Source organism: Macaca thibetana, chromosome 5 (genome assembly GCF_024542745.1).
Source record: "Macaca thibetana thibetana isolate TM-01 chromosome 5, ASM2454274v1, whole genome shotgun sequence".
NCBI lineage: Eukaryota > Metazoa > Chordata > Mammalia > Primates > Cercopithecidae > Macaca > Macaca thibetana.
This window is the reverse complement of record NC_065582.1, coordinates 148,923,240-148,945,871: the sequence shown is the minus strand read 5'-3', so window position 1 is coordinate 148,945,871 and position 22,632 is coordinate 148,923,240. Positions and strand designations below refer to the sequence as shown.

At 40.7% G+C, this 22,632-nt stretch overlaps 1 protein-coding gene across 1 annotated transcript in view; it reads left to right on the top strand.

Moving 5' to 3' along the window:
* Nucleotides 1-22,632, top strand: part of PGM2 (phosphoglucomutase 2) — a 35,579-nt gene that overhangs the window by 8,638 nt on the left and 4,309 nt on the right. Inside the window, exons 4-13 of the mRNA XM_050790913.1 lie at nucleotides 2,453-2,537; nucleotides 4,774-4,857; nucleotides 4,992-5,185; nucleotides 9,533-9,722; nucleotides 10,793-10,890; nucleotides 12,084-12,264; nucleotides 12,355-12,448; nucleotides 13,664-13,793; nucleotides 15,355-15,544; nucleotides 20,821-20,954. Coding sequence (XP_050646870.1) covers nucleotides 2,453-2,537; nucleotides 4,774-4,857; nucleotides 4,992-5,185; nucleotides 9,533-9,722; nucleotides 10,793-10,890; nucleotides 12,084-12,264; nucleotides 12,355-12,448; nucleotides 13,664-13,793; nucleotides 15,355-15,544; nucleotides 20,821-20,954 — 1,380 coding nt within the window. The remainder of the gene's footprint in view (nucleotides 1-2,452; nucleotides 2,538-4,773; nucleotides 4,858-4,991; nucleotides 5,186-9,532; nucleotides 9,723-10,792; nucleotides 10,891-12,083; nucleotides 12,265-12,354; nucleotides 12,449-13,663; nucleotides 13,794-15,354; nucleotides 15,545-20,820; nucleotides 20,955-22,632) is intronic.

Sequence of the window (22,632 nt, the reverse complement as noted above, 5' to 3'; positions counted from 1 at the left end):
CATCAAGCTACATTTCTGAAACATTCTCAAATCAGTGGGACTCTATTATGTAGCTGTAGGCATATGATGCTGATGGTGATAATGATAACAGTAATAGCAGCAATCATTGGAGTGCTGATTATGAACCAGACACTTACGTATTTACTCATTCTATCCTCACAGCAACCTGTAAGGTATGCGCTTTTATCTCTTTACCCTGAGATTATAATGTGAAAGCAGGAGTCGCAATTTAAACCTAAGGAGGCTAGTACCAGGGGTCAGCAAACTTTTTCTCTAAAGGGCAAATAGTGGATATTGTACACATTGCATATCACATGATTCCCATCACCACTATAAAGCAGAGAAACATCCACAGACAATGCATAAACACAGGAGCATGGCAGTGTTCCCGTAAAACTTTATTTACAAAATGGGCTGTAGTTACCAACCCCTGCCCTTAACCGTGTACATAACCCTCTTTTTCACTTGAACACTTCCTCTGTTATGATGAATTTTTAATCCTTCCAGAGTATCAGTATTAGTAGTATCTTAGCATTATACATATTGAATATTAATGAAAAGTCTCATTAACTTTACAGAGCTGGATGAGTTTATAGAGTCCTATATTTGCCCATCAGGAGCTTCCAATCTAAGACAGAAGCACTCGTGGGGACAAACGTGTGGCCGTGAGGAGGGGTGCATAGCCAGAGAAAATCACCAGGCGGCATCAGCCCCAGGTTGAACTCAGGGGCATACGATTTTTAGTCTTTAGCTTTGCAGCTCAAAAATGTGGTTTTTGTCAGTAAAGCAGAGAAAAGTTATAGCTCTGGGGGATAGATGCACATAAACTACATTCACAAGAGAATGATGTATAAACTAGCATATCAGCTTGTCATTTACAGTTAGTGGATGTACGGTTAGAACTAAATCATGACCATGTTCCTCTGCCGCCCCAGGGCAGGTCAGATCCTTTGCTCAGAGAATGCACAGTGCTTATATGTGGCTAAATCTGCCTGCTGAGCTTCTTAAATTTCTTCATTTTAAGCTGACTGCCCTGCTTCTGGTTGATACAACCTTCAGAGATATGTTAACATTATCAGTTAAGGTACAGATTTTTTTGCCCTTGGCCTTAGGGCCCTATCATTTCCTTAAAGTGAGTGATGTTACTGATTTAAGCTTATGGTTCAAGTCTCAGAGTTTGATGGGATGGGATAGAGTGGAACGCAAGGCTACTCTCTATTACCTACAAGGCGTGAGACATTTAGACATCATAACATAAGTGTTTAACCAACACATGGTAAGATACTCATAATGAGTGAATGGAACCTTCGTAAGGAGTTGGAAACTATTTCAGTTTCTGAATTTCGCCCAAAGAAATGTTTATTCTTTAATCTTCCAATTTTAAATATCTAGTGGGGAACGTAAGCAGTGACTGTTAAGTATATGCAGAGAACGCATCGCATTTTTTTGTGCACATTTGTAACAGAGAGAGAGAGAGTGGAAATCTGCTCTTTGTGCCCCAGGCAGCCTTCAGAATACTGTTCGATGAAGCTGGTGCTCAAGAAGTATTTGGGGAGAGGATGAATGATCTGATTGTTTAACCCACAAGGATGGTATAATGTTGTTCATTCTGAGTAAATTGCTCATTTATTTGTGGTAATGTATTTTACACCAGCTTGAAGGAAGATTTCATGCCATTTTCTGTGTCTTGCCCTGAGCAAGTTTCTGTGGAAGTTGAGAAAAATGTCAAATAATTAAGTTTTCTTTCAAAGGCTGATTGGAACCAAGATGTATATATGTGTATGGGGGTGTGTGTGTGTGTGTGTGTGTGTTTGTGTGTATATACACACATGCATACTCCAGGATGTCTTATATTTCAAATAAAGCAATCTCTAATCAATTTCCAGTCTGTGTGGTGTACACTGGATTGTGATAGGCTTAGGCGGGGATTTTCAGCCTCTGCTCTGTTGACATGCGGCTGGGTGATTTTTTTGTGGTTGTAGGGCATATTGTAACGTGTTTGGTAGCACCCCTGACCTCTCCCTACTATCTGCCAGTAGCAACTCTCTCTGTTCCCCAGTGTGACACGCAAAAATGTTTCCAGACATTTCAGATGCCTGGAAGGAGAAGGTGCAGACTTGCCCTGACTGAGAACCACTGAGATACATGGAGAGCTGAAAGGCTGGGATGCAGCCTGGCTCCGCCACTAAGGGGCTGTTAGACCCAGGGAAAGAGGCCTGGCCTTTCTTGACTTTAGTGCCATTTCTGTAAAACAAAAGAGTGAAATGAGATGACTCCTGAGAGTCCTTCAGCTTTACTGTCCCATGCCAGGGTTAAGATTGTAATAAATGCTGTCCTTGATCTGGCTGCTGCATTCACCTGAAGAACATTCAGCATTCATTCCCTTCTTTCCATCTCTCACAGTCCTGATCACTCAACTCTCCTTTTCTTCCCTGTCACTCTGCATTCGCAGGTTTGCCCGACTTGCTGCAACCACGTTTATCAGTCAGGGGATTCCTGTGTACCTCTTTTCTGATATAACGCCAACCCCCTTTGTGGTAAGTAGCCATTTCCTTTCATAATTTCCTGTCACATGATCAGGGATGGGACTTGGCTGAATTTGACAGTCTTTAGGGCTATTGGGATTGGACTGTTTGAATGACAGAGGAGCTCCTTGGCATGTATGAGGCATTTTCTTTTCTCTCCTGGAATGTTTCTCCCACATCCTAGTAATATTTCTCTGGTATTCAACTTTTGATTCATTGGAATTGGTTTTTTTAAAGTGCAGTTTTCCTTTTGTTTGCATTCTAAGGATATTTGAGTGAGTTAGCAAAAAAAAAAATTTTTTTTTTGAGACAGAGTCTCGCTTGTTGCCCAGGCTGGAGTGCGATGGTGCAATCTTGGCGCACTGTAACCTCCATCTCCTGGGTTCAAGCAATTCTCCCACCTCAGCCTCCCAAGTAGCTGGGATTACAGGCGCCTGCCACCACGCCCAGCTAGTTTTTGCATTTTTAGTAGAAATGAGGTTTCACCACATTGGCCACACTAGTCTTGAACTCCTGACCTCAGGTCATCCTCCCGCCTTGGCCTCCCAAAGTGCTGGTATTACAGGCGTGAGTCACTGCGCCTGGCCTTTTCTCTGTTTTTAAATTTGGTTTGTAGTTCTTTTTCTCAGCTATCACAATTAAGAAACTTCTTGGGTCGAAATCTGAATTCACCTCAAACCCTGTCTTGTCATGAGTATTTTTGACAAGCTGGCACACCCCTGTTTTATACAAATGTTTTATTCTAAATACTATTCATGGCTAGTACAGAGAGCATGCTCGGCATGTTTGAGTAAGACTTTATCAAATCCTTTGTGTAGCACAATCTAAAGAAAAGACAGTAGGGACTAAGACAGCTGTTGCTTTGACATAGACAAAACTTTTAAGAGCTGGGCCAGATGCTGAAGATACGTTTTGAAAAATGTGATTTGGATGCAGTTACTCGCATCTAGTAGAAATGAGACTGTATCGCTACGAAAGGAGATTCCAACTCATTTTGTGTTTACTGGCTCTAGTGCACTGGCAGGTAGATGCAGCACCCCTAGGCTGTAAATAACCTGGTACACACTCTATTCACATCTAAATGTAGTTCAAGTTTCATTGTTTGATGGAAAAATTGTCATGTATTCAAGCATCCTAATTACCTTCTGTACTAAGCGTTAATAGCTATTAATTTTATGTCAGACATGAATTGAACCAGTGTGTCGTGATCCTTTGTCCACACTGAGGAGTCCTTCTCCTCTTTTCTTTGGCCCAGGACACCTGAGACATGTGACATAACTTCCAGGGGATTGAGTGACTGCAGTGATTCTTGGTGGGAGGGTGGAGGGGACAGACAATTTAAATCTCAGGTTGCCTGTGTATAATCAATGTCATTTGCCATAATGGGGGAATAATCCAGCCCCTTCTCCCATTTTGGGAAGTAGTAGAGATGGGAGCTAAGTTGAAATATAAATAACCCTGGAGTGAGAGATAAATGAGCGACGTGTAAGAGCATTCTCCATTACCTCAACTTTTTTTTTTTGAGACAGAATTTCACTTTTGTCTCAAAAAGAGTTAGGGCTGGAGTGCGGTGGCACGATCTCGGCTCACTGCAACCCCCACCTCCCGGGTTCAAGTGATTCTCCTGCCTCAGCCTCCCAAGTTGCTGAGATTACAGGTGCCTGCCACCATGCCTGGCTAATTCTTTTGTCTTTTTGGTAGAGACAGGGCTTCACCATGTTGGCCAGGCTGGTCTTGAACTCCTGACCTCAAGTGATCCACCTGTCTCGGCCTCTCAAAGTGGTGGGATTATAGGCGTGAGCCATCACCCCCAGCCCCTCAGTATTTTTCTCAACCTTTTCCTTAAAAGCAGATGAGAGAGGAGAAGAGGGAGAAGCAGTTGGAGGGAGTAAACTGAATCCACAAACTTCTGTCTCAGGTAGAAGCCTTGAAAGCATTGGAATGGAGGCTTAGACCATTGTTGTGTTTGAAGAATTTTCTAGCTCAACCAAGTAGAAGATGGAATGAGAAGGCACTGAGGAAATTACTCACCTTTCTTATTAGGAAATGCATCCTGGAATTTTGAGCAGTCAGTTAGTTCTAAGGGTAGTTGCATACTGCTGGGGTGTGGCTCAGAAATACTATGCTATTTATATATTACATTTATTAAAAGGAAGCAAGTTGGCATGAACAATATAAAATAGACATTTTAAGGATGTCTGCTTTTTTTGTTAAAAACTGTTTGTTCTTGTTTCCTGCTATGTTACAGCCCTTCACGGTATTGCGCTTGAAACTTTGTGCTGGAATCATGATAACTGCATCTCACAATCCAAAGCAGGATAATGGTTATAAGGTATTTTCCTTTTTCTACTCCACACATACATCCTTCTGTAGGAATCCTATATCTGTATTCTTTGGGACCACGGGCAATAGGTGCCTTATTTCCATTAACTGTAAACCTTCTGAATGTGTTCCTGGGTTCTCTAGGTCTATTGGGATAATGGAGCTCAGATCATCTCTCCTCATGATAAAGGGATTTCTCAAGCTATTGAAGAAAACCTAGAACCGTGGCCTCAAGCTTGGGACGACTCTTTAATTGATAGCAGTCCACTTCTTCACAATCCCAGTGCTTCCATCAATAACGACTACTTTGAGGACCTTAAAAAGTACTGTTTCCACAGGTAAACGAATTGTGTCTTCACTGGCCTTGAGTGAGTGAAGTTTATGTGATTCAGCCAAATTCTATCAGTGTTCATGAAGTTTTTCTCTTTAACTGGTTCATGTGCTTCGGCTGTGTCTGATTTTATTTTATTTTGTTTACTTATTTTGAGACAGAGTCTCACTCTGTCACCCAGGCTGGAGTGCAGTGGCACGATCTTGGCTCACTACAACCTCTGCCTTCTAGATTCAAGCGATTCTTGTGCCTCAGCCTCCCAAATAGCTGGGATTACAGGTGTGAGCCACTGCACCCAGCTAGTTTTTTTGTATTTTTAATAGAAACAAGGTATTGTGGCATGTTGGCCAGGCTAGTCTTGAACTCCTGGCCTCAAGTGATCCACCGGCCTTGGCCTTCCAAAGTGCTGGGATTCCAGGTGTGAGCCACCATGCCCAACCAGCCGCATCCTATTTTAGAGGCTGTAGATCAGGCCTTGGCAAACTTTTCTTAAAGGGATAGATAGTAAATATTTTTGGCTTTGAGGACCACATGGACTCTTTCTCAACTACTCAACTCTGCTGTTTTAGTACAAAAGCCGTCATAGATGAAATGTCAGTGAAGGAGTGCAGACGGAAGTGGTGGCTTGCCCATAGGCCTTAGTTTGCTGACCTCCTATAGATTCTGTACATGTATGTGATTCATACATGTCAGTGTGCATGTGTGTGTGTACATATATATGTATGTTTTAAAAACTTGCTTAAAAGTCTTGAATAGGAAACACTGGTATTTTTCTATCTTTCCAAAAATTTTCTGTGCATGCGCAAGCATATATATATATATGTGTAATATACTTCAAAACCATAAATGGGAATACAGTGTGTGTGTGTGGTTTGTTCTGTGCCCTTTTCCCCCTAATTAATTTGTCACGGACACCTTCCTATGTTAGTCCCTATTAGTCCCGGCTTTCTGTCTTAAAGGCTGCTGCACCAGTGGGTTTAACTCAGTGACACAGACTCAGTCCTTACCGTAAGGTAGGAAGTGGTCTAGTAGAGTGACAGTAGTGTCTTCTTGAGTATGCTGTAGGTCCCACCCCTCCTGATTGTCCCCCTAGCAAGAAACCATGGATTCAAAGAAACTGAACTTGTAGGTGTCTTTGATATTGTATTTGTTGGATCAGCTGATGGTGTCCACTCCAGTGCAGAGTATGAAAGCCCAGTCCCTCCTGAAGGGAGCAGCCACGCCAGCTGAGTGTTGCCCACATGAAAATATGGGTCCCAGTTGCCAGATCATCTGTGTTCTCCTGTTCCCAAAAAAACCGGAAACCTGCATTTTGTGTGTGAAATCTCCTAATTCCTACATGTTGTACCATTTTTTTCAATGGTGTGTAGTCCAGACAAAACACATCTGTGAACTTTCCCTCTGCCCCTCTGATTTAACTTCAGGAAAAATGAAGCATTTCTGGTTTTCCACTCCCAGTAGCTCGGGAGTCAACCCCCCTTGTGAACAGTTGCTTGAGAGTGTGTGGGTGTGTGTGTGTGCGCGCACGCACGTGCATGTGTGTGCGCATGCGTAACCGTAAGGTAACTTTCTGGCATCAGAATTGTCTATGCATTCGCAAAGTTGATAGTGCTTAGCAAATTGACCGCCAAAAATATACCAGTTGGTGCTCCCACCAGCAGTAGATGGTGACAGCATATGATATCTATATTTCCTCCTGCGCCGTGATCCAGTTTCTCATTTTTCCTGATTTGCTAGTTGAAAGTAATAGCTCACTTTTATTTGTATTCTTTAACCTATATATTTCTATGTATTTGTTCACCTTTTATATTTATAAACATCTTTGTTTATAATATACATATATACATATAATATATACATATAAAATATATATAATATATGTTTTTTAGATGTTTCTCTTCTGTTTTCTTTGGAATTTTTTATTGAAACTCTTTGCTGAACTGTTCACAAATTTGTATAATATTTATTAATCTTATTTTATAGCTTCTGTGTTTTATGTCACGCTTAGGAAGACACGCTCTGTAACAAAATTATTAAAGTAACACAAGTAACACAAAAAATTTCCCTTGTTCTTTCTCTAGAACTTTCATGTTTGTGTTTTATAATATTTCAATCTTCTGTTTCATTAGTGATTTTTAATTTTATATGGGGCATGAAGTAGGAAAGCAGATTATAGGTTTTTTTCTAAAAGGTTTGCGGTTGTACCAACATCAATGGAAGAATCTTTTTTTTTTTTTTTTTGACTAATTGGAAAGGTCACCTTTATGAAACAATTTCTAACGTTAGTCAAGTGCTTATTACATATCAGATAGCTGCTGGAGGCCCTTCACATGTAATTTTTTTTCTTTTTTTTAAGACAGGGTCTCACATTGTCACCCAGGCTGGAGTGCAGTGGCATGATCTTGGCTCACTGCGGCCTTGACCTCCCAGGTTCAGGGAATGCTCCTGCCTCAGCCCTCCAAGTAGCTGGGACTACAGTTGTGCACCATCATGCCCTCCTAATTTTTTTGTATTTTTTTTGTAGATATGGGGTTTCACCATGTTGCCCAGGCTGGTCTTGTATTCCTGAGCTCAAGCAATCCACCAGCCTCGGCCTCCCAAAGTGCTAGGATTAGAGGAGTGGGCCACTGTGCCCGGTCAACATGTAATTTCATTTTAATCCTCAGAGTAATGCCAGTAAATTATAGTATATTATCATGCATGTTATAGATGAGAAAACTATAAGGAAGAGTGGTTAATAGCCAACAGTCACACAGCTTATGGATGGCCAAGCCCCAGGATTTAAATTCAGACTCTGACTCCAGAGCATGTTAACCACTTCTGTGTTCATTTCCCATTTCAAATTAGATTAACTTCTGAATTCTCTATTCTGTTCCTTTAATCTGCCTTTTTCTATCTAGTACCAAGCTGTTTTAATTGCTATAGGTTTATTATGTATTTTAAAATCCAAGAGAGTTGTTTTTCCAGATTTTTCCTCCCTAATCTTACGTATTTATTTTCCCAGATGCATTTTATTTTCAGGGTATGCTTGTTTTAAACCATGATTCTCTTAGACAAGACCGTGTTCATTTATTCATTCCCAAAAGAAATGGATAGTAACCTAAGATTCCAGTCATCAGAGCATTGGAAGTTTTTAAGCCTTTTATTTTTTGTAACTTCTCTTGTTAATTTTGATATCTGTTGTTAGTCTGTATGAAGTCCCTAAGTCATGGCATGGTATCAAACAGGATTGTTACTTGGCAAACAAAAAGTTTTATTTATTATTATTATTATTTTTAATATTTTTTTTCCTGAGATGGAGTTACGCTCTTGTTGCCCAGGCTGGAGTGCAATGGCACGATCTCGGCTCACTGCAACCTCCGCCTCCCAGGTTCAAGCGATTCTCCTGCCTCAGTGTCCCAAGTAGCTGGGATTACAGGCATGCACCACCATGACCGGCTAATTTTGTATGTTTAGTAGAGATGGGGTTTCTCCATGTTGGTGAGGCTGGTTTTGAACTCCTCACCTCAGGTGATCCGCCCGCCTTGGCCTCCCAAAGTAAAAGTTTTATTTTTTATATCTTTTTTTTTTTTTTTTTTTTTTTTTTTTTTTTTTGAGACGGAGTCTGGCTCTGTCGCCCGGGCTGGAGTGCAGTGGCCGGATCTCAGCTCACTGCAAGCTCCGCCTCCCGGGTTTATGCCATTCTCCTGCCTCAGCCTCCCGAGTAGCTGGGACTACAGGCGCCCGCCACCTCGCCCGGCTAGTTTTTTGTATTTTTTAGTAGAGACGGGGTTTCACCGTGTTAGCCAGGATGGTCTCGATCTCCTGACCTCGTGATCCGCCCGTCTCGGCCTCCCAAAGTGCTGGGATTACAGGCTTGAGCCACCGCGCCCGGCCTTATTTTTTATATCTTTATGTATGGGATAACCCAACACATTTTGTTAAAAAGGGCATTTTTAAAATCATTTCTGAAGCTGATAAAAGGCATTTGGGAACCTGTCGCTTTGGGGATGTATGGGTGTGTGGAGCCCTGGAACTGTCCCGGGCTGACTCTGGCACTGTCGGGGCACCTATCAGGCCAGCAGTGAGTCTCATGTAGGAACATGAGCTTGAGGTTCTTCTTTGTATCTCACTCTAGATGGGATACATAAAACCTGAAATAATCAGATTTGCTGAAAATAACTACAGAGTAGAATTTAAAACTTGAGTATGTTGAGGGAGGGAATATATATATCTGGGAGAGAATAGATACGTTTTGTTTTTTTGAAATGGAATTAGAAAGATATTCAGTTGTCTTGTACATTCTTGCAAACCTTGCAGTTTTGAGAGCCCTGTTTCTACCTTTTATCATTTTCCACGGTGTGTCTGATTCTAGGAGCGTGAACAGGGAAACGAAGGTGAAGTTCGTGCACACCTCTGTCCATGGGGTGGGTCATAACTTTGTGCAGTCAGCTTTCAAGGCTTTTGACCTTGTTCCTCCTGAGGCTGTTCCTGAACAGAAAGATCCGGATCCTGAGTTTCCAACGGTGAAATACCCGAATCCCGAAGAGGGGAAAGGTGTCTTGGTAACCTAATTTTTTTTAAAATTATGAAATCTGCTTTTATATTCAAAACTATTACTGTCAAGTAAAATACATTTTATGTTTTTTCATTGTGCTGAAGAAAAACTAATTTCAGTGTGGAAATATGTATATAGGGCTGGGTGCAGCGTCTCATGCCTGTAATCCCAGCACTTTGGGAGACCAAGGCAGGCGGATCACTTGAGGTCAGGTGTTCGAGAACAGCCTGGCCAACATGGTGAAACTCCGTCTCTACTAAAAATACAAAAATTAGTTGGGTGTGGTGGTACATGCTTGTTATCCCAGCTACTTGGGAGGCTGAGGCATTAGAGTTGTTTGAACCTGGGAGACGGAGGTTGCAGTGAACTGAGATTGCACCACTGCACTCCAACCTGGGTGACAGAGCGACACTCTGTCTCAAAAAAAAAAAAAGGAAATATGTATATCTGTTAGTCATTCATTTCTTAAAGGATCTTTCAAATTAAACACCCCAGGATCAGGATATGAGAACTGAGCTCTAAATGGTGCTTCAAATTCAATTAATTTAATTTAATTTAATTTAATTTGCCGTGTCTCCTTAATGCCAAAAAGAAGCAGTAATAGAGTGAAATTTTATCGGGTTATGATTTTTATTTCTTGTCATTTTTCTGATATGAAGAAGTGTTGCTTACAGTATGGTTCCTATAACATTTTTAAATGTTGGGGTAGCAGTGGTATTCAGAGAATCAGTTTATTGTGTTTTATTTGTGAGGCTGATCACACGGCAATGCCCGGAAATACCAGTCCAACCACACACCTACTGGCACATGCGCAGCGGGCACACTGGTAGGCTTGGTTCACACACCGATGCTCCCATTATCTGACCTCTGACTTAGGAAGATACTATGTGGCCAACCAAGACCAGCTGTAGCTTTTGTTTGCTAAATTTCACTTCTGGAGCTGGTCTTGGTTGGTCCTATATTATCTTTCTAAGAGCGGAAAGACCTCTTGAGTTCTTAAGGAGCTGAATGTTTTTAAAGACTACCATATGCTCGATTCTTGATTAAATAATCTTTTATTTTCATATTCTTCTTCAGACTTTATCTTTTGCTTTGGCTGACAAAACCAAGGCCAGAATTGTTTTAGCAAATGACCCGGATGCTGATAGACTTGCTGTGGCAGAAAAGCAAGACAGGTAAAATTAATTGTGATTACCTCTATTATAGAACATATGAAGGATGATCTCTTCATTGGTAAAATGTTCCTGGGGAGATGAGACCTATTTGGAAACATTTCCCATTTATTTTGCAAATGATCGTTTCACTGAACCTCCTGTGGAGTCTTCTGATGGAGAGAAGATAGAGATCTAGTGTAGGGGGAGGTTACGTGATTGGCAAGCATAATGCAGAGTAAATCAACCCAGTATGTGTTTCAAATTGAAACTCCTATTTGGGAACTTCTCATTTTATAATTGATTTTATTATAAGTAATGTCTCAGTGTCTAATGAGGGTAAAGCACTTTGGAGCTAGCTGTGTGCTTCAGTATTTGCTGAGGGGTTTAGGAGGGAGCTGTATCTTCAAGGAGATGCTGAATTTAATTTGGACAGACCAGGGAGGAATTCCTGTGGGGTATCGGCACAGTGTTTAAGACAAGTCTGACCAGAGAGTTTGAACAAAGGAGAAGTAAGTACGTGGGGCCTAAAGTTGAAAGGTAGGCAGGGCCCAAGCTATTTTGGGTGTCAGTTAGCCTATGTGATGTTTTGGGGGCAGGAGGGTGCTGCTGCTGAAATGGCAGGGTGTTTAGATTGTGATAAAACAGATTCCATTCTATGTCAGTGTTGAGAAAGTTAAGCTAAGGTGATACATCCTGATAGATGAGATTTACTTTTAGCCATCTGGACTGCCAAGAGAAGCAGAAATCGCACACCTTTTCTCTGATGTTCTGACCATTTAGGACCGAGCTTGATCTTAAGTGGTACTGAGCTGTCCCGTCTCAGAATCAGCAACACTAACCAGTCCAGAAATTGAGATAGCAAAAGTTACTCTGTATATGGGGGATCTTGCCAGCATATTTGTTATATTTAAAACCAAAGGCTTTGCCAAAGATTAATATAGAGCCATTGTGTGTCATGTCTGACATACTTATTTTACACAGTCTTCAAAGAGAGGATGTCTGTTCAGGCAAACTGGCTGATATATATGGTAGCTGCTCAGATGTTTGTAAAATGGCAGTTACATTTCTGACCAGTTATTTAAAGATGATGAATAACAAGAACAGCCTTGCAGAAAATACTTTGAGGCTTTGTTTGCTAAATTGTTTTATCCCCATGACACTCTAGAGTCTTCCTTAAGATAATGGAAATGAATAGTTGTTTTGTTTTCTTTCAGTGGTGAATGGAGGGTGTTTTCAGGCAATGAGTTGGGGGCCCTCTTGGGCTGGTGGCTTTTTACATCTTGGAAAGAGAAGAACCAGGATCGCGGTGCTCTCAAAGACACGTACATGTTGTCCAGCACCGTCTCCTCTAAAATCTTGCGGGCCATTGCCTTAAAGGAAGGTTTTCATTTTGAGGTAAGTTGTTTCTGGGATTCACTCATTTTCCTTTCATCTGCTCTGTAGAAGATCTAAGACATGTCTTTCTCATTTTGATTATCCCTTTAGGAAACATTAACTGGCTTTAAGTGGATGGGAAACAGAGCCAAACAGCTAATGGACCAGGGGAAAACGGTCTTGTTTGCATTTGAAGAAGCTATTGGTAAGAAGTGATCATGAACATTAAGGAATTGGTTACAAAGCAAAAGGAAAAGTTTGCATTTGGATTCAAACCGGTTTATTTTGCTTCTCCAGCACTCAGGTTGAATGTCGAACTGTCCTACTCCAAAATTGACATCTCAGATGATTTACAGCAAAAAGTAATGTCTTAAAAATAACCAAGTCATTCATGTCAGAATCCTTGGCCTGAATGACTGAGAACAGTGATATTGTATGCATGACTGCCAGTATATGGACTTTGGGAGGTGTGATGTTTCCTCCACTGTGGTGTCTAATATCCAGGCCTAAACCCTGTGGTATTTAAAGTCCATCCTCCTCCGAAAGTGCTAATGAGGATCTATGCTAGGGTCTATGCAGAGGAAGGGAGAAGGAAGGCATAGTTCGCTGCTGTCATCAAAATGATAGTCCCCCAAAAGGACGAACCAGGTCCAGCCAGAATGACAGAAAAACCCTTGTCCTAAACTGTCAATATAAATGAACAGAAAGGAGAGCTAGCTATAGAAATTTGAAATTCACATTGTACCAAATGCTTTTAAGCTATTAATTTAGTAAAAGCTATTATGCATTAGATTTGTTTATATTCGTATATTCTCTGCGACACTAACACACGATTTAACTGATCTAAGAAAGTGTCATCGCTCAGGTTCTGCTCGTTCATTGTCAGATTTGGCAGACTTGTCTTTCCATAGATTTTTACTTTAGAAAAGATTTTCTTACATTCATTTATCAAGTATTAATTGCATGTCTATTACCCAGTGACTCTAAAAGAAATGATGGCACTGACCTTAGCCTACAGCAGCTTAGATAGATTTAGTGAAGTAATCACACACAAGAGTATAGGCCAGATATCAAAATGAATAATGTAACTAACAAATACTATTGGGATTCAAAGAAGGAAGAGATATGTATTGACCAGGACAATTAGAAACAATTTCATGAGCTGGAAGGAGTTTCATGACTCTAGTGATTGAGCACAATGTGGCCAGGAGGGAAAATCTTGCAGGTTCTTCAGCAAATACTTCTTGAAGGCCTGCTGTGGCCTAGGCAGTGGGCTAAAGTCTTAAACATAAGGTAGTTAATGAGAAACGAGCATACACGCAACACTGTACAACCTCTAATATGCAGTAGCCAGGATTCATACTCACATGTGGTTTGACACTGTATTGTATAGATGTATGTATGACGTGTGTTTCTGCAGGATACATGTGCTGCCCTTTTGTTCTGGACAAAGATGGAGTCAGTGCCGCTGTCATAAGTGCAGAGTTGGCTAGCTTTCTAGCAACCAAGAATTTGTCTTTGTCTCAGCAACTAAAGGCCATCTATGTGGAGTAAGTTGTTATTGACTCTGTTGGATCGAAATAATATTTTGAAATGTTCTGTTATATACTTATGCATGAGATACTAATATCCTTTCTAATGCTTTTATTTTGGTGATGAATTCTATTTCATATAAAAATTAAATAAGGCAGGGCACAATGGCTCACGCCTATAATCCCAGCACTTTGGGAGGCTGAGGCGGGTGGATCACCTGAAGTCAGGAGTTTGAGACCAGACTGGCCAACATGGTGAAACCCCGTCTCTACTAACCATATAAAAATTAGCTGGGCATGGTGGTGGGCCCCTGTAATCCCAGCTACTCGGGAGACTGAGGCAGGAGAATTGCTTGAACCTGGGAGGCAGAGGTTGCAGTGAGCCGAGATCGCACCATTGCACTGCAGCCTGGGCGACAAGAGCTAAACTCTGTCTCAAAAAAAAAAAAAAAACTAAAGAGATCACCTTTTCCTTTTGATACTTAACCACTTAGTAATTACTATTCCTGATTGCATTAATTCTTAACAAATGACAACATAAAAGAAAGTGATTTTAAGTGTCCGATGTCAAAAAATGAAGACATTTAATCTTTTTTGACATCGGACACTTAAAATCATTTTTTTTGTAGCAATAACTCAACTCTGCCTTGCCTATGTAGTGCATAAGCATCCAGACATAATACAGAAAGTGATGGGTGTGACGTGGCTGTCTGTGCAAATGCAGGTGGAAGACCAGGCAGTCATTTGGTGATCCCTGGGGTAGATTGTTGGACCTCTCTTTTTTTTTTTTTGAGACGGGGTCTGGCTCTGCCACCTAGGCTGGAGTGCAGTAGCATGATCTCAGCTTACTGCAACCTCTGCTTCCCGGGTTCAAGCAATTCTGCTACCTCAGCCTCCCTAGTAGCTGGGATTACAGGCGTCCCCACACCTAGCTAATTTTTGTATTTTTAGTAGCTGGGGGTTTCACCATGTTGGCCAGGGTGGTTTCAAACTCCTAACCTCAGGTGATGCACCCATCTCAGCCTCCCAAAGTGCTGGGATTACAGGCATGAGCCACTGTGCCTGGCCTGGCCCTCTTTTTTAATGGTCTTGTAAAAATTATTCCTTTGGAGTCAGTTATGGCTATTACATTTATTTTATTATTTTTTATTTTATTTTATTTATTTTAATTTTATTTTTATTTTTATTTTTATTTTATTCTTTTGAGATGGAGTTTCTCGTTGCCCAGGCTGGAGTGCAATGGTACAATCTTGGCTCACTGAATCCTCCACCTCCTGAGTTCAAGTGATTTTCCTGCCTCAGCCTCCAGAGTAGCTGTGACTACAGGTGCCTGCCACCATACCCGGCTAAGTTTTGTATTTTTAGTAGAGACGAGGTTTCACCATGTTGGCCAGGCTGTTCTCAAACTCCTGACCTCAGGTGATTCGCCCACCTTGGCCTCACAAAGTGCTGGGAATACAGGCGTGAGCCACCACGCCCAGCCATATTTATTTTAGAATACACTGGTTGGTACATGTTCTGTGTCCACCCTACAAAAGTATTTGTTCCTCATATGCATGAATTTGTATTTGTTTGATAGGTATGGCTACCATATTACTAAAGCTTCCTATTTTATCTGCCATGATCAAGACACCATTAAGAAATTATTTGAAAACCTCAGAAACTACGATGGAAAAAATAATTATCCAAAAGCTTGTGGCAAATTTGAAATTTCTGCCATTAGGGACCTTACAACTGGCTATGATGATAGCCAGCCTGATAAGAAAGCTGTAAGTAATGTCTTCTCTTCTCAACCAACCTTTTTTCTATTTATCTTTTAAAATAATTTGAACAAATTATTTAATCATACAATTAACTGAAAGTGATTTTAGGCACTTAGGCGTGATTATAAATAAGCTATAAAAAATATATGGAAGCCGGGTGTGGTGGCTTATGCCTGTAATCCCACCACTTTGGGAGGCTGAGGTGGGCAAATCACTTGAGGGTCAGGAGTTCAAGACTAGGCTGGCCAACATGGCAAAACCTGGTCTCTATTAAAAAAGACAAAAATTAGCCGGGCGTGGTAAGTTAAAAACCGTAGGCTAGAACTAAAAGAGATTCTACTAGGCCGGGAGCGGTGGCTCACACCTGTAATCCCAGCACTTTGGGAGGCCGAGGCAGGTGGATCACTTGAGGTCAGGAGTTCAAGGCCAGCATGGTGAAATCCCATCTCTGCTAAAAATACAAAAATTAGCTGGGTGTGGTGGCATATACCTATAATCCCAGCTACTCAGGAGGGTGAAGCAGGAGAACTGCTTGAACCCGGGAGGCAGAGGTTGCAGTGAGCTGAGATTGCACCACTGCACTCTAGCCTGGATGACAAAGCAAGACTTTGTCTCAAAAAAAAAAAAAGAGGAACAAGTCATCAAAACCTTTATGGTCATTTAGCACCTTAGGCAATAAGCAATAAGTGCTCAGCAGTGTGGAACCTGTCTGTGGTCACAGAGCTTAGTTGGGGGTGGTCCAGGGAGAATCTGGGTTTTCTGTCTCAGGATCCAGCATTCTCTCCCTGTCAGTTCTCGCACTTGCAGGAGCATCAGTAACCAAGAAGGCTGGCGAAAACAGTGCTGGAGCCCACACCTGCACTTTCTGATTCAGTAGGTCTGGGGTAGGAGCCAAAAATGTTCATTTCTAACAAGGTCCCAGGTGGTACTGATGCAACTGGTCCTCACTTTGAGAACCACTGTTTGTTTTGTAGTTAGTTTACTCTGTTCTCTGAGTGTGTGGGAGCTGTTGGCTGTAAAGCCTGAGTTTGCATTCTTCACACCATGCAGATCCTACACTGGAGACAAAAGGACCCAAAGGTAGCAGAAGAGTGTTGCTAACTATGTCAGGGGGTTGGGGGAAGAAAGTAAGAATATTCTTATGAGATGTTTAGCACGTTCTTTGATATTTACTTTGTTCTGTTTTTCATTTTCATCGGCACACAGCATATTTTAAAAACAGAAATAATATGAAAACGCTTATGATGAAACATGGCAGTCCCACCCCTGCCACCTCATTGCCATGCCACCAAGACCACATTTGTAAAGCATGTGTTCATATAGTGATGTTGTGATACACCAGCGTTACAATTTGTTGATTTTCTATTTTTGAGATAAAGATTTAGTTCTTACAATTTCTATATTTAATAATCGTCTTCTCCCCATCCTCACAGTACGTTTATGCCACACCTTTTGGTTAAATCAGATTCCATGCTTTTGTTATTATGACTAGTAACTGCCGTTGCCTGCTAGCTAAGTAGTGTATTTTGATTAGGTTTCCCTAATTTGTATAGAGAATTGTATTTCCTGTACCTTTTTTTTTTCTCGGAGACAGGGTCTTGCTGTGTCACTTAGTCACTTAAGCTGGAGTGAATGGCATGATCACAGCTCCCTGTAGCCTTGCCCTCCCAGGCTCAAGTGATCCTCACACCTCACCCTCCTGAGTAGCTAGAACCAAGGGTATGCCATCATGCCCAGCTTTTTTTTTTTTTTTTTTTTTTTTTTTTTTTTTTTTTTTTTTTTTTTTTTTTTTTTTTGGAGAGATGAGTCTCTCCCTATGTTTCCCCAGGCAGGTCTCAAGTGATCCTCTTGCCTTAGCCTCCCAAAGGACTGGGATTACAGGCGTAAGCTACTGCACCTGCCTTAATTCATGTAGTAATAGTTGCTTTGTTCTTCCATTTGCCTGGATTTCTATCTACCTGTCAATAGTTTTTCCCAAATCCTTCAAATGCCTCTCAGTAGGGTTTTCCTGGTCCATGTCCAATGGCCACCCTCCTGGTTCCTCCACCTGGCTGGGCCAGCTGCTTTCTTGGTTGGGTGCACAGCTGTCATCCTGGGAATGCCCTTCTCCAGGGTTGAGTCCCTTGCTCCTAGACCTCATGGCTTCCTCTTTCTGTATTTATTTTCCTAGATCACATCTTCTAATAGCTTTCCGAGAACAAGTTGTTGGGTAGTAAGTTTTTGGTGGCATTTAGGTCTGAAAATGTCTTATTCTATCCTCACACTTCATTGACTCACAGTTTGAAAGCATTGCTCCATTATTGTTGGGCTTCCAGCATTGCTGCTGAGCCTCCCGTCCTTCCTTTTTCAGCAGATAGTTAAGGCCTACTGTCTGCTGCATGTAAGGTTATTGATGCCATACTTATTCAGTCCTTTCCATGCAACTTGTTTTGTTTGCTTTTTCCTATGGGAAGATTTTAGGAACTTTTCTCTAAGCTTCAGGTTCTAAAATTTCACAGTGATATGCTATAGTATGGGTCCCTTTTTATTCATGTTTCTGGATACTTGGTCTGTAGAATCATTTATTTTAGTTCTGAGAAGTTTTCTAGATTATGTGTCAAGAAAGGGAGCTAATTGGTTGTTTTTTGAAATAACCACCTCCCCTGCATTTTCAGTTTTTCGTTTCTTGAAAAGTTCTTAGATGCTGGCTCTCGAAGACTGATGTTCTACTTTTCTTGTTTCTTTCTTTCTTCTTCTGTTTTTTTGGGAGATTTCCTTAGCTTTAGCTTTCAGTGCCTCTGTTGGCTATTTCAGTTATAACTCTCTAATTTATTAAAAATAGTGTCCTATTGAAACAGGGTCTTGCTCTTCCACCCAAGCTGGAGTGCAGTCACATGATCATAGCTCACTACAGCCTTGATCTCCTGGGCTCATGCGATCCTCCTGCTTCAGCCTCCTGAGTACCCGGGACTACAGGTGTGTGCCACCATGCCCAGCTAAGGTTTTTTGTTTAGTAACACAGGATCTTGCTGTGTTGCCCAGGGTAATATTTTTTTAATGTAAACAATATCTTACCTCTCTAAGGATTATAGACCTAATTATAGTTTTTTAAAAATATACATCTTCTTTTTCCCCTACATTTTCTTTATTTCCACCAAGTTCTTTTTATTCTGTTTGTTTTGGACTTTGTCTTTTATCTGATATCTTTCCCCCAAAGTCTGATGATCCTTAATTATCCTTTGGGCACCTAAGAACTGATTGGAAGCTCTGTGTACATATGCAGATCAAATGACATACTTCACTCAGAGGATATTGGTAGCAAGTTAGCTTTATAAGGGGATCCCCTGTCTGATTTAATGAGACCTTAATCACCTACCCAAGGATTATAAGATGAGATGCCAAGGCCCTGGAGGCATGACTGGGGCAGAGCTGGGGGTGTCAGCCGGAGGGCTTCTACTTGATCCCTCTGTTTTCATCATGCCCTGCCCAGGTTCCCCAACTCCTGAATGTTTCTGATTTAATCTGCAGAGAATTTAAACCATCTCCTGCAGAAATAGAGAAGAGGTGGTTCTGTGACGGTGTGGGCTCAGAGCAAGGAACTAGAGTCTAAGAGCTGCTTTCAGACGCTGTTCCTGCTTTCCGCCCCTGCCTCACATCTGCCTTTCGCAGTACCTGGTGCCTCTGGTTCTTGAGCTTGGCCAGGATTTTGCAGAGCGCCTCGCCTTGGTTCTCACCCATGTCTCCTTCCGCAAGTACTCAGATTCCCTTCTCTGGGTCCCACCATACCAGTTCTGTGCCTCCATCTGTTTTCTGACTTGTGCGCTGGGTTGGCAGCCCCATCAGCTGCTACCTCCTCTTTGTCTCTTTGCCCGTGTATTTCTGCTATTGAAAGTACTTCTGTAGTTTTAATGGAGTTTTGGGACCTATCAAATATAAATAAACCATTTCCTCGAGACCATTTTCTTTTCTAACCAATAAGTTTATATGGCATTTATTTTCTTGTAGAAGCTTTTTTTTTCCTTTCCTTTTCTTTTTCTCTTTCTTTTTCTTTTTCAACATAGTTTCCTCTGTTACCCAGGATGGAGGGCAATGGCGCAATCTCTGCTCCCTGCAACATCCGCCTCCCGGGTTCAAGTGTTTCTCGTGCCTCAGCTTCCTGAGTAGCTGAGATTAGGCGCCTGCCACCATGCCTGGCTAATTTTTGTATTTTTAGTAGAGACCGGATTTTGCCATGTTGGCCAGGCTTGTCTCCAACTCCTGGCCTCATGTGGTCCGCCCTCCTTGGTCTCCCAAAGTGCTGGTATTACAGGCATGAGCCACCACGCCCAGCCTGAAAGCTTTATTTATTTAAAAAAAAAAAAAAAAAAAAAAAAAAAAAAAAACTCCTTATGGAATTTTGTTTGCAAAGATTCACTTTGTAACAGTAACTATGATCTAGTTTGGGTTTTTTTTTTTTGGTAGTGTGTTAATCTATTTAAGTCTATATCTTATGAAATGATATGTTTTAATAAAACTTTAATAACTTCAATAGAACTAGGGAAGTAAAAGCTAATACACAAAGTTACTTAATTTTCTTTATTTAAAATTAATTTAGTTAATTCACAAATAAAAATTGTATACATTTATGATGTACAATCTGATGTTTTAAAATCATGTGTACATTGTGATGGCTAAATCAATTTAATTAGCATATATTACCTCACATACTTATCATGTATTTGTAGCGAGAACACTTAAAAATCTACTCTCTTAGCAATTTTCAAGTATGTAGTGCATCATTATTAACTATAGTCACTGTATTGTACAATAGATCTCTTGAACTTTTCTTCTAACTGAAACTCTATGCCCTTTGACCAGCGTCTCCCCAAACTCCCCCTTCCTTACCCTCACCCACCTCCCCCAGTCAGTCCCTGGTAACCACTATTCTGCTCTCTGCCTCTGTGAGTTCAACCTTTTTAGATGCCACATATAGGTGAGATCATGCAGCATTTGTTTTTCTGTGCCTGGCTTATTTCACTCAACATATTATCTTCCAGGTTCATCCATATTGTTGCAAATGACAGGATTTCCTTCTCTTTTAAGGCTGAATAGTATTCCATTTAGTAGACCACATTTTCGTAAATTACCATCATTTAGTATTTCATTCATGCGGAGTACATTTTCTGATTTCCTCCAAAATGTTTATCTTTTCTAACCAATAGAAAAGAAATGTTTGGCATTTATTTTCTTACTTATGCAAGGGAAGATATTGGTTAGGCCAGAATGTTACTATTTAAATTTATAATGTGTGCATTAATTCCTAGGTTCTTCCCACCAGTAAAAGCAGCCAAATGATCACCTTCACCTTTGCCAACGGAGGCGTGGCCACGATGCGCACCAGTGGGACAGAGCCCAAAATCAAGTACTATGCAGAGCTGTGTGCCCCATCTGGAAACAGGTATGATGTGGATGGCAGCTGGTGTGATTTTTATCCCCCAGACTTCCTAACTGGTTCTATTCAAATGCCAAGTAAAATGTTCCATCTTCCTAATAGGTAATTTAATTAGAAATCCTATTTCAGAACCTGCCCCAATATTGTAATATTAACAGTCGGTCTGAGCATCCAGGGAAAAGCTTACTTTTTACTTTTTTACTTTTGTCCTAAATTTCTTTGTATGGGAAAATTTTATCCGTATTTCAGTATAGTAATAAAAGTGCCTTTTTCTAAACACTTTTCAATTGGTGGCTAACGCCAATGAGATTTTCTCTTTTTCTCAAACTTCAGTCTTCCCATGTCTCTGATAAAATAAATTATAATCCATTCCACATGCATTCAAGAAGTATCTCTGAGTACCCGTTGTACACAGGTCTGTGCTGGATTCCAGCGGGGGCGCAGAGAGCCTCGTCAGAGAGAGCCCTTGCTGCCAAAGAGCTAATGGGCTGGTAGCTTCAGGTTCAAGTGTCTGTGACCTCGGTAAAGTGAGTTGGTCACTCTGCAACAACTTAACATTTTGCACCTTAACAAGCTCAGTGCATGTCCTTAGTGTGTGTCAGTGTGATATTTCATGCCTATCCAACGTGCGGTTAACCAGCATTTCCCCATTCAGAATACAGTTGAAAATCAGGAAAAGTTTTTATAAAAAGTGAATTAAGTCTGTGCTGTCCGACAGAACTAAAGTGCAATCCACAGGTGCAATTTTGATTTCCTACTTGTCACCTTTTAAAAGAGTAAAAAGAAACAGGTGAAATTAATTTCAATAATATATTTTACGTAACCTAGTATATCCAAAAATTATTACAACATGTAATCAGTGTAAATATTATTAATGAGATGTTTTACATTCTTTTTTTTTCCCTTTAGAAAAAAGTCCTCAAAATTGATTCAGTAATATTATACTTAGAGCATATCTCAATTTGAAAGCTCCATTTTTATCAGAAATACTTGATCTGTAGAGTTAATAAAATTTAGAGTAGACAAAGTAGATTTTAATATGCAGATTATTCCAAACATACTTGTTTTCTAATAACTGAATCAAGTATCAGTTTTAAAACTTGAACTCAATTAACTCAACTTCATAAAATTAAAAATTCATTTCCTCAGTGGCACTTGCCACATTTCAAGTTCTTCATAGCCATGTGTGGCTAATGGCCACTGTAGTAAACAGCATCCGTCTAGGTAATTGTGACAACATAGACAAACCAAAGCTTTGCTCGTAGAAGAGTTTTTCCAGCCTTGTGAATCAAACTTGAATTTTATGCAAATAAAAGCAGATGAACATTCCTGAGCATCTTAAATTGCCAAGCTAGTAGCAGATTAAATGTAGCAAATTAGAGGAATGGGAAATTATAGCAAACTTTTCTTAGGCAAGGAGAAGTAACTGCTGATAGCAAGAAAGGAAATATTAAAACAAAACTATAAAACATGGACACAAGGACTTAGAAAACTCACCATTCCATGAGTTTATCATGAGGGAAACTGCATTCTACACCCAAATGAGCCCAGAATACAGCTCCAGTCCAACACAGTCATGCTTATGGCTCTCAAATGTCAAGATGTTCAATAAAGAGATATTTAACAAGTCATGGGACTGTGTAATATATATTCACTATGGCTTCCCATTCAAAACCTTTTTGTG